This window comes from Gallinula chloropus (genome assembly GCF_964237585.1).
Source record: "Gallinula chloropus genome assembly, chromosome: 2".
NCBI classification, from domain to species: domain Eukaryota; kingdom Metazoa; phylum Chordata; class Aves; order Gruiformes; family Rallidae; genus Gallinula; species Gallinula chloropus.
Genome location: NC_140086.1, coordinates 5008876 through 5021337, shown reverse-complemented (window position 1 = coordinate 5021337; position 12462 = coordinate 5008876). Strand labels below are relative to the sequence as shown.

Sequence of the window (12462 nt, the reverse complement as noted above, 5' to 3'; positions counted from 1 at the left end):
AAGAAACTCTGGAGTCCCCTGTGTGTCTCGCTGCTGCGCGGGCAGCTCCACAGAGAACCCAGCTTGCTCTTGAGGCGAGAGCACCAGGCAGGCTGCAATCAGCCCCGTGCTTCACTGAAACTATGACCCATGATAAATAGAAGACTCTTATTTAGTGGCAGCCACATACCCCGTTGAGTCACCTGAGGCAAACACGAGGGAATGGCACCACTTATAAAAGCACCAGACCGTGACTTCACCCACCTCTACGAAGCACCTGGCAGCCCTGAGGCACTTCTGCCATTCTGGGCCACCGGGAAAACAAGCCCGTGGCTGGCCGGGAGTAAACAACGACCTTGCCCTTGGGTGGAGAAGCGTCTTCCCCCAAGGATTCTCCCGCCGGGGTAGACAGAACAACCAACGTCCCACAACGCGCCGGGAGTCCCCTGAGCGGGCGGCACTTCAAGGGTTCAGCTCACGCGCCCCGCCCTCCACTGGGCGGGAAAGGGCGAGGCCCCGCCCCCGCCCGGCCCGCGGAGCCGCCGCAGGCGCCTGCTGCAGTTCTGATTTGTCGCCGGTGGTCAGAGCGACGGGAGAGACAGCCAATCACAGCGCGTGTTGCCTGGAGGGCGGGCTGCTGTGCGTGGCTGCCTGTGCTGAGGGAGCGGGCGCTCTCCCGCTCTGTCGCCAGCCCGGTTCGACCCGCGGGGAGGGGCCGAGCGGCCCTGCGGGAAGGAGTCGCCGCAGTCCGCTGTCCCCGGCCGCCTCTGTCCCTTCTGTGCCATGGACGACGTGTTGCCGTCGGGCCTGCTGGAGATCTGCTTGCTGGTCGGTGTGCCCAGGGAGCGGGTGAGAGCGCTCCTCCAGGTGAGAAGGGGTTCGGTGCTGTGAGGGAGCGCAGGGCAGGCGGGAGCGGCGGTGCCCGGCGGGCAGGCAGCCTCTGTCAGCGCGGTTCTCTCCTCGGAGTCTCTGCCGCCTCAACTCCTCCTTGGCCGGGCCTCTCTCACGCCGTACGGAGTCGAGGAAAGCTACAGAGCTGCCTTGTTGCTGTTACCATCGGATAGAGCAGGCATACTTCAAAGAAAGCTCGTTTTGACAGGTGATCCACAGAGGATACAGGGGTGATTTGCTAGCAGCGCTCAGTAATTACACTTTTTCAAGGACCTGATGAAGAAGGCAGTGTGGCTTTATATAAGCAGGGACCTGGTCAGCCTTGTGTAGATCCAGGCCTGAGGTTGGTGTCCCTGCCTGTGTCAGGGGTTTGGAACTCTCTGATCCTTGGGGTCCCTTCCAACCCAGACCATTCTATGATTCTATGATTCTATGACAGCAAAATGCTTGGAGAGTGCAAATCCTTTACTCGGTGATACCCCATTTGCCGTATTCCGTTGGAGATAAAAGTGAAACACACAGGAACAACCACTCCGTAACTTATCTCCTCGGGACAGCCCCAGGTCCTGATTGAGATAAGGCTTCGTGCCCTCAATTTGTCACAGGCTGCGCCATTCAGGTACAGCAGAAGTCGGTGGGTTGCTTTCTGCTTTGAATATGTGGTTTAGGATTTGTTTATGACCGTAGCCACTTAACGTGGAACTCAACAATTAAAGCCCTCTTCCTGATTTCGCTTTGTTGAAATGAGCTGAGGGTTACGTTAGATACCCGTGACCTGCCCTGCTGCGGGAGTAGCCGTGGTGCCAGCAGCACGTGTGGAAGATCCCAGCTGCTCCGGGGGATCTCTTGCTTGAACTTGAATTTGATTGTGCGCTCTAATAGCAGGAGATAAGGGAGCCTTTGTTAAACTTGTTGCTGCTCACTGGTTCAGGAGGCTGCTTTGCTGATGTCAGCGTCCTAAGTGATAGTGGTGAAGCAGAGATTCAGATTCCAGGATCTCATTCCTACATAGGTGCAGACTGGGGAAGTAGTTGTGCTGTCAATGTCACTAATGAACTTTCAAAATCGGTGTTTAGGTAGCTATATGAGAGGTAAACCCAGAAGAAAGGGAATTTCTTTTTCATTCCAGTCCACTTGGTTTGGTCTCATTGTTCTAGAGGGTTTTTTTGAAACAAATAGAAAACTGGCCACAAAAAGAAGCTATTTTCATAGTCTGTTTGCAGTGTGCACTCTGAATTGTTTCTTTGCACAAGGTATAAAATTGAGTGACAGAAAGGAAAGCAGTCCCTATGCTTGTCAATATTAACTGTAATAATGTCTTTGCAAGCTGTTACGCCACAGGGATTTCATTCACTGTCTTAGGGCAAGTTTATAGATTAGCTCCACTTCCTTTTCCTTCTCTGTTATCTACATGAGGAAATGGTGGAATATGTTTTGTGTCATGTTTTGGTGAATGTAGATGCAGGAGATCTTAGTGACAGAAAATAAGAACATTTAGTTGGAAAGTAGTGGATCTCTGATAATATTTACAGGTGAAACCTGTAGTACCTCCACTACTGAGGGAGCTGGGCTTGTTCAACCTAGAGAAGAGAAGGCTGTGGGGGGACCTCATTGCAGCCTTCTATTCCCTGAAGGGAGCTTATAAAGAGGAGGGGAATCAACTTTTTAAAAGGGTGGATACTGGCAGGACAAGGGGGATGGATCAAAGCTAAAGGAGGGAAGGTTTAGATTAGATATTAGGGGGAAGTTCTTTACAGAGAGAGTGGTGAGGTGCTGGAACAGTCTGCCCAGAGAGGTGGTGGCTGCCCCGTCCCTGGAGGTGTTGAAGGCCAGGTTGGATGGGGCCCTGGGCATCCTTGTGTAGATGCAGGCCTGGAGGTTGGTGTCCCTGCCTGTGTCAGGGGTCTTGGAACTCTGTGATCCTTGGGGTCCCTTCCAACCCAGACCATCCTATGATTCTATGAAACAGCAGGGTACAAATCTTAACAGTGCTTCAAGTCTTGGTCTGGAAAGTGTGTTTGTGCATTATTAACTTTATTGCAATATAAAGTAATAAAGTAAATGAAGTCAGCAGGAACATGATGTCACCCACCCCCAAAATAAGAAAAGTCTTATATGACAAACTTCTTGTCCTTGGGAATTCCAGGAAAAAATTGTGCCGTTTTGCTCTGAAGCTCATGAAACTGAAGTTTCTGGCCTGTCATCCATCAGTTGTCCTGTTGCCAAGATACTTGTCACACTGAGATTTCAATTTGGAGAGATCAAAGGCCTCTACTTCCAGCTAGAGATTATTTTTAGAGTCGGAAGTGTATATTTTGTAAGAATGAGATATATGGTAGTGGAGATCATACAGCTATCTTTGATAAGAGTTCTTTCCCTTATCTTCAGCTATAAAGCTGGGTTTTGATACGGCAGCTGTGATGTGCGTGCTGTTTGCAAGATACCTCCGGTCTTCCTATAGCTTCATTGTTGGGTTCTGACCTACCACAGTCAGTGATACAGATCTTGTCTCTTAGTGTGTCTGCATCCTGCTCTCTGACCCTGCTCATGCAGACATAACACCCAAACCAATTTTTGCCACTTTCTGTAATACCCCCTGGGTGTCAAATTGTGCAAAAGAAATGAGGTGTGATCAAGCTGAGATTAGTCAGCAGTGTGTGCTTGTGGCACTGTAAAGTAACCCACATCATCAGGACCTTAGCTCTCAGGCAAAGGGAAAGGATTATTACTATTACTAATCAACACTCTTGAGGTAACATTGTGAATAGTGTCCCAGATTTGGGTTTCTTGATAGCAGAGAACCACTGACAAATGGGAATGAGACCAGAAGAAGCTAAACTATATTAGGGCTGGAGCACAAGAGGGGAAAAGAATCTTCTTCCTAAGGGATTTCTGAAACTTGACCTGGTGAGACCCAGAGCAATGTGATCTAACTTCAAAGTTATCATTGCTTTGAGCAAAGGCTTGTGCTAGAACCTCCAGAGGTCCTTTCTAGCCTATTTTTTCCTGAAGATTCATATCCCAATTATTCCTTTAAGAAGTCATGTTCTTTCATGACATTCAAAATTAAGTTAATTTTTTCAGTGATGGGAAGAGAAGAATGAGATCAAGGCTGAGATCTGTGGTTTAAACACACTACTACTTGTTTGTGTCTGAAATAGTGTGGTGATTCTAAAAAGTCTGTCTCTTATCCATGTCCTATAAATCACTGTTCTTAAAGGAACATTATTAGTAAAATGTGGATGGAGTAAAATCCCTGACTTCTGGAGTCTTGCAGAGTTACAGGAAAGGCATTAGTGTTTCTAAGAAGCTCTGTATGATGCAAGGGCGCTTGATAGGGAAAAGCATTTCAAGAGGAAAAAGTAACAGTAGAAGCTGAGCAGAGAAAATGTCCAAAGAATAGTGGAAACAAGGGAATATTGTTCTGTTGCTGCCTATTCACTATCCCTGACCTGGAATGGGTAAGAAAATACGACTTTGGCCATGGACGATAATAAGAGCTGACTTGAATGCTGATGACTGAGTCCCTGGGTCAGTGACTGTGCTGACAGTGCTGTTTTGCTGGGGAAAAAAAAAGGTGTTTAATGTCTCTGTTGTAGTTCAAGACATCAAGGCCCTGCGGTCTTAGAAGCTGTTACACTCTGAGGCTATTAAATTGCTGCCTGTCATCCAGCCCTTTGTAGCACAGAGATCCCTTCAAATGTAAGACAGGGATTGCACTGTCAAAGCAACTTTGTTTGAAAACCTCTGCAGGGCAAATCTGCCAAGTTAAGATTGTTCCTGTTTGAGTAGGTCTGTGTTTTTCCTGCGTAAAAGCCTCAGGGCTGAGCCTTAATTCTTAATTTCCTTTTGAAATGCTTGCCTGCATGTTATTTTGAGAGCGATCATGTTGGATTTATCTGCATTTCCAGTTTGTTCACTTGTCAGCTGCCAGCTCAGGAAAATGATGCTTGAAGTTTTTAGCATGACAGGATATGGCACATGGTACCCCAATTTGTAACCTGCTTTTAAAAGTCATTGCTGTCATTTGATTTTCCTAGTGGATACTTTTATCTGAACTGTTATCTTTTCCAGTCTAATTTCTTTCTAGTTCAGACTCTGTTCATTAAAAGAGTGGGTTTTTTACTTATTATTTTTATTGAAGCACTTTCCTTCAATTATTTTATTATAAAGCATGGTGAATCTTAACATTCAGTAACTAAAACATCATAAAAGTAAGCATGCCTTCTCAATGTTCCTGTGGTGCTCAGATGTGAAGAAGACTTCTGGTGGACTCCTCTACTAGGAGAAATAACCTGAGACTTTCTATTCCAAAACTTGGACAGCAGAAGATTGGCTTCAGTAAAGCAATAAACCTTTGTATGTTGTAGCTGTTTTAAAAAGTAGGGAAATGATGAGAGACACCAGCATTGGTTTGCAAGAAATATCTTCAATACAAGTAATACTGATGCATCATGTCTGAAGTTAAAAGCAGCATGTATGCTTCATCTATCTTTGAATCAGTTAACAAAAAGTTGAAAGCAAACCAGCATTGTAGCCACAGTGAGGCTTGCCTTTCCTGTTTCCAAATATCCGTTGACTAAACAAAGCTTTTACTTGCTGTTTTGACCTTGCAGGAATTAAAATTGCAGTGAAGTAATTGAAAACGCAGCGATTTGTCTCTACTCCATGGTGGAGAATACAAAAAGTGCTCCCATGTACAAGGAAATGGCCTCTTCTGATCGCTTCCTCCACAGGTTTTTTCGTAGCAAGGCTGCAAGGCCTTTCAGTGCAGTCCTCCTTTACAAAGCTGCCTTCAAAAAATGTGATTTCAGACACACTTTTGGGATGCCTCTTCCACTGAGTCATCAGGATATGGAGAAAGTTTCATGGCTTCGTGTTGTACAGTGTCCTTAAGTTGTGTTTAGTGTAGAAGTGATTGCAGATTTTAATTATACTTTCTTGCCTTATAAAGTTAAAACTTATCTTGTGAAAGTTTGTGTTTTTATATGTGTGTTCTTTGTGGGTTTTTTTTTTCCTGTAGAGGTTATTCTGAACTAAAATAGCTTTTACTAAAGTTGAACAAAGTCTTATCTAGGGAGTTCAGCCAGTTTTCTTTGTTTTCATTTATTTGTTGCCTGGTTTCTCTTTCTCCTGTTGTTTATTTTAAGTACAGCTTAAGTATATCGTAACACTTCAAAGGAGGAAATACTCTGTGTGATACTTGTTAGTTTTCTTATGCCAGAGGCATAGGATGGATATGGTATGTTTTCAGTGATGAAGACTGATTCTTTGCCTACTGAAAATGTCCAAAGTATTCATGGGTAAAGCAAGAAGTTAGAAGGAAAATTTACTTATTTAGGAAGAAGAACAATATATTCTAAATCCACAATTTTAGGGGTAGAGAGAAAACAGGGCTAAAAATGGTTTAAATAAGCCAATCAGGGTAAGTGTAAATTTCATTACTCTATTTGTTTATTTTGAACAGGGTACTCAAAGAAGACCCAAAAATCTTCCTCCCCTTGATCCAGAAGTTCTTTCTGTATTTGTGCCTCCATTTATCAGCAGAGATGATATTCAGGTGACTAATGCTGGTAATAACTTGAATAAAAGTAAACGCCGGTCTTTCCGAAGGAAAAAAGAGAGACCGAAGGTTGAAAACCTCAAGAATCTCAATGGTGAGCAGAAGGTACCTGACACTGAAGATATTACTGTCCCCAAGGACATTGATCTTATTGGTTTGCCACAGCTATGCTTCCCAGGTACAGTAGGCTTCCCACTTCTTAATGTGAATTGTTTTAATATAAATTTATTGACCCATAGGACAATCTCTTTTATTTTGTTTATGATCAGCTTCTCTATTTCTTTGTATTTCACAGTATAAAAAATGATTCTTCTTGTGAGCAGGTCAGTGTATGTCTGTGTTCAGTGAAACAGATCTATTGGCAACACCTGCAAGAAGGGGAAGCCAAAAGTCACTTTAGCCCTCATTGGGAAATCTTGGTTTGAGTGAAATGCATATGTGCAAGCACTTTAAAAATTCTCTTTTTCTCCCTGAAATGACTTGATGAGTCACTCTTTCACTTTTCATTTGATGTTAAGGTACACCTCAAGAAGTGGCTGTTTCCTCCAAGTTTAGCTGCAGAAATTTTAATCTATATGTCACTATTGCAAACCTTATAAATGTCTTGAAAGGAAAAAATAAGTGAACAAAGCTTACCTATTTTGCCAGTTACAGTTGAGGATAATTATATAATAAGCTTGCTTCTTCAGAAACAAGCAGCTTACAGCCTTTGTAACAACCCTTAGATCAAGTGAGTTATCACAGATTTGTAGGGGTTGGGAGGGACCTCAAGAGATCAAGTACAACCCCCCTACCAAAGCAGGGTCCTTATATATGTGCATGTGAGATATTTTTCTTTAAATTAAGTGGAAAATTACAGTATTGGTCGTGAATCACTTTTCAAACAGCTGTAGTTAAATATGGAGTTTAAGAAGAGGTTTCTGCCTTCATTGCAGGAGGACTTTATGTAACTTCTGAATCAAAAGAGGACCACATTCATTTCCTGGTCTTCACAGATGTCTGTGGTAACAGAACATACGGTGTTGTTGCACAGTACTACCAGCCTATGCAAGTATGTTATTTAATTCATGCTTTTATTAACACATATTACAAGATATAAAATGAAACAAAACACTTTTAAGAACAATGTCAGGTTTAATTTATGAAATCAGTTAACAGATAAGTTTTTATGCTAGTAGGAATACAGACCAAATCGTACTTTCTATTGCCAGTGTAAATTAATTATACTGGAACATCATTGCATTAGGAAAAACTTAGGGATTTTAATTAGCAGTTTTGACTATTTAGGAGCAGTCATTGTCCATTGGACGTCTTTTTTGGTGATGATGTACTCTGGTCTTTCTAAATATGTTTTGTGCTGAAATTCTTTTTAATACTTGTGTGTAAGTCTTGTAGGCTGACCTTTTTCTGAAGAGCTTGAGGGAGATAGGCATCCAAATTCCCTTGAAATTTAGAGGGAATTGGATATCATCTCTCTGTGGTTCTCAAAAAAATAGCAGCCATAAATTCATGATCAACATAAGCACATTAATCTGTAGTTTTCTTGCAGGATGGCTGCATTTCCTCAGATGGGCAGGCCCATTTGGAGTCTCTGCAGACTGGGAAGATGCCTGTCTGTTTTGTACCATTTGCTGTTTGTGTTGTATCCAGATATCCATATTTTAATGCCCTCAAGGATTGTCTCTCTTGGTAAGACGTATTATCCTGTGTGTTCCTCCTAAAAATAACTGTGCAGGTTTTATTGAAGGAATATGCATGATGTGGACAGGATAGCTGCATAATCCTGCAACTGGCATTAGTTTTAAGTTATGATAGTGTGAGATATGTGGGAGAGGGAAAGAAGAAATGTGGTATGACTGTTACCCAGACAAGGGCAAGCTCCAAGTTTCAAGGAGGTTAGTTATGATGTTATTTTTGTCTTTGGTTTAGAAAATACTGATTTGTAGGAAAAAGACTTCCCAAAGATTTTTTGGGTTTGGGGTATTTTTTTGGGGTTTTTTTTTGGCAGAGGATTAACTGTAATTTTGACACACTGGTGAAAATCACTTTGAAAGGGCAAAAACCTCTTTATGATGCACCAAATGTCATAAGACCATGAATATGTGTATTGATAAGCAGCTCAGTTATTCTTCAGCTAAATAATTCAAGTTACTTGAGGGAGTACAGTGGTTTCTTGGCTGTCAGAGAACTATGAGAGAGAATCTTAGGATACAGAGTACTTCAGTAAGAAACACTCAAATACTCTACAACATAAAAAAGTTCAAAGATAAGTGAACACAGGTCTATCTTTTTACTTAGTAATTTAAGTTGTTTTGAGGTAGTGTGTTGCTTTATTGTTAAATTGTTAACATCTATGTGCTTCTATCCTGAAATGGACTAAAAACTCCTTGTATCAGGGAGCCTGTCTGTATGTTGGATATTACTGGGTAGTTTTCACTTGCAGATTATAGTGGTTTGAGTTGGAGGGGACCTCAAAGATCATCTAGTTCCACCCCCCTGCCATGGGCTGGGAGACCTTCAGTAGACCAGGTTGCCCAAAGCCCCATCCAACCTGACCTTGAACGTTTTGGGGATGAGGCATTCACAGCCTCTCTGGGCAACCTGTTCCAGTTTCTCATCACTCTCATAGTGAAGAATTTATTCCTAATATCCAATCTAAATCTACCCTCCTTCAGCTTAAGGCCATTATCCTGTCACTACATGTCCTTGTAAACAATTCCTCTCCAGATTTCTTATAGACACCCTTCAGGCACTGGAAGGCTGCAGTAAGGTCCCCTTGGAGCTTTCTCTTCTCCAGGCTGAACAACTGTAACTCTTTCAGCCTTTCCTTGTAGGAGAGGTGCTCCAGCCAGCCCTCAGATCATCTTTATGGCCTTCCTCTCAATTTGCTCCAACAGCTCAGTATCTTCTTGTACTGGACACAGTACTTGAGGTGGGTTGCACCAGAGTAGAGGGACAGAATCACCTCCCTTGACCTGCTGGTCACACTGTTCTCAATGCAGCCCAGGATACAGTTGGCTTTCTGGGTCCAAAGGTAAAAGAGGGTTTGCTTTGGGTTTTTTTTGTTTCCCCACTAAATACCAGTCAAGCTTTCCAGAGTCTTATTTGAAGTCAGATGTTTTCCTTTGGTAGGTATTTGTTTCTTATACCTAAGTTGAAAAGTCCTAGGCTTCTAGGTGGGAGTTTGAATCTTCCAGTTTGTTCTGCCCATGATTGATATGCTGGGCAGATGAGCAGGCAGAAATGAGCTTCTTGGGCACTAACGAGCTGAGGTGCATCCCTAGCCCCTAACCTGACTCCATACCAGGACGGGACCAGAGGCCTCCTTTCCCCACTCCGTGCACCTCTCTCTCCCAGTGCTGTGGGCTTGGAGCCAGTTGGAGCACTGACTGGCTTTCCCTGGTTTACATGCAGAGAGCCCTGGAGAGCAAAGCAGTGCCTTCCTCTGGGGCTGTTCAAATGCTGCCTCCAACAAAGCAGTGTTATCTAAACTAAATCACTCTGGCAGCCCTAAAGTGTGAGTGAACACACGACTGACAGTGTTCGTGTCACCTCTGCTGTCATTTTTCATTAGTAAAGGGGTTTAATATGGAGAAAGGACTTATACTTGGTGGAAATTAGGTATTCACAGGCTAGTGTAATATTGAGATGATCAGTAAAATAAAAAGGAAGTGTTTTTTCCCTTTCTGCTTTCCTGCCCAGATCACTTTTTCCACTTGTTATGTTTAAAGGAATTACATCAGCCATTAAGTACTACAGGAGCTGATTCATTTGCTGCCTTTTTATAGTCTCAAATCTTAAGTAAATGTTTAACTGCATAGGGAACTCTTACAGCTCTACACCTGAGCTGTGGTGCTCTGCTGTTTTCATCCAGCCTTTATGAAAGGATTCATACTGCATGGTATAAGCACAGGGCCCTGTACAGCTGGGGATGTTTCAGCTTTTTGTAACATTGCAAAACACTCACATTGTTTTCCTGTAATCCAGAAAGGGAGCTATTTTCCTTTGGAATTCCTTAGCAGTATTTAGGTGACCACTGATCTAATTAAATGTTTTCATTGACTGAGTGTACTCAGGTAGTAGGTCCTCATACACTTAAATAATGACACGTTCACCAGCCCACTTGCATCCTTGGTATGCTTCAGTGGTGTTTGGCAGGATGCTTCACCTCATTAGTCATTCTGCAAGTCTGGGGATATGAAACCACTTGCTGGTAGACTTCTTGGTAGAAAACAACTACCTATTTCTAGCATTTAGCCCTTCCTTTCTGGGAACTAATGGAGAAATACTATCTGTTAATGAAAGTGTGATGTTGAAGGAGCATCCTAAAGATGTTCTGCTTCCACTCAGGACCTTATTGCAGCCAAAGATTTCATTTTCCTCTGGAAATCTGCTGTGCGTAGCTTATTTTCTCCCAACACTTGCAGTTCACAGTATTGCTTTTAGGTGGGATGGTACTTGTCATTCAGAAGAGTCCTCAAAGGTATTTCATTGTCATTACAATTCCCAGATAAAATCTGGGTTCCTAAACTTTTTGAAATGGCAGATGAGTTGAAATGACAACTGAAAGCTGAGAACAAGCTGAGACACAAAGGCCGAGCTATAAATCCATGTAGGTGCTTTGAACTGCAAAAGCAACTTGCAAACTTTTATAATAACGATCTTCATATTCTTTATAATTAATTTTATAACTAATTCACATACTACTAGCATATAGAGCTTCCACACTCAGAACAATTTGAATGGAGTGTGCCTGCCTCTCTCCAAAGCAAACAGATGTCAACTTAGAATGTTTCACAACATTGAGGCTGTCGGATTATTCTACATCATTATTTGAAAAGGTTCAGTTTTAAATGGAGATGTTTTGGCACTTGGCACAGGTAGTTTTACCTAAATGAGTTACACTAGGTGAAAAGTGAAATATTCCTGGCAGTAACCTCCTCCTGGATGAACTCCAGTCTTGGATGGGTGAATAGGCTCCATTCAAACAGGAAATCTTTCAACCTGTGTATTAGTCCTTTCATCTGCCTTGAGAAAAGGTGCAAGTGTGCAAATAGCTCACAGCCTTGTGGCAGTACAAAGGACCTATTCTTAGATGTTCTTGCTGTCTGAAACATCTGTCTGTGCACAGTTAATAGGGGTAATGGAAGGCTCATAAACTTCTTAGCTCTCTGCTTTAATGTTTCAGAGATTACTTCATTTATTTCAGCCGACCTTTGCAGTACAGAGCTGTCAGCTGCTATTATGTTGCATTAATGGGACAAAGCAGTGATTAGGGAGCTCTTACCCTTGGTTCTTCAGCTTTCCAGTCCGTGAAGGCAGCAGAGAAACAGGAGGGGAATCAACTTTTTAAAAGGATAGATAACAGCAGGAAAAGGGGAATGGATTGAAGCTGAAGGAGGGAAGGTTTAGATTAGATATTAGGGGAAAGATTTTTACAGAGAGAGTGGTGAGGTGCTGGAACAGGCTGCCCAGAGAGGTGGTGGCTGCCCTGTCCCTGGAGGTGTTGAAGGCCAGGTTGGATGTGGCCCTGGGCAACCTTGTGTAGATCCAGGCCTGGAGGTTGTTGGCCCTGTTTGTGGCAGAGGGGTTGGGACTCTGATTCTTGGGGTCCCTTCCAACCCAGACCATTCTATGATTCTGTACATCTAATGCTTTCAGCATCAGGGTCAGGTTATTTCGGGTTTTAACGTTTACTTATTTACTGAATTTGTTGGTACATGCTTTCTGCCTCAAAAAACCCAACACAACAGGTCTACCTATGCTGTGAGGCCAGATCTAAAGCCTTACTAAGTGTGACAATTTATTTGTTTAAACTGAGGACTCTGCTGTCTGGTTTTTGTTGATAATGCTTAAATTCCCCTACCCCTGCCTCCTCTGAATAGCTCATTGTGGTGGTTCAGTCCCAAACAGTGGCTGAGCACCACACACAGCTCGCAGAGGAGAACCAGAATGAGCCTCTGAGGGTTGGGATAAGGACGGTTTAAAGGGGGACAGTAACAGCCCGTGGCAAATCACACTCACACCCA

The 12462-nt window shown here is 43.0% G+C and overlaps 1 protein-coding gene across 1 annotated transcript in view; it reads left to right on the top strand.

The window, feature by feature from the left end:
- Nucleotides 1–762: 762 nt before the first annotated feature.
- Nucleotides 763–12462, top strand: part of DENND3 (DENN domain containing 3) — a gene marked incomplete at both ends in the record, with an annotated part of 45355 nt that continues 33655 nt past the window's right edge. Inside the window, 4 exons of the mRNA XM_084280598.1 lie at nucleotides 763–846; nucleotides 6338–6611; nucleotides 7369–7484; nucleotides 7983–8122. Of these exons, the coding sequence (XP_084136724.1) occupies nucleotides 763–846; nucleotides 6338–6611; nucleotides 7369–7484; nucleotides 7983–8122 (614 nt within the window). The remainder of the gene's footprint in view (nucleotides 847–6337; nucleotides 6612–7368; nucleotides 7485–7982; nucleotides 8123–12462) is intronic.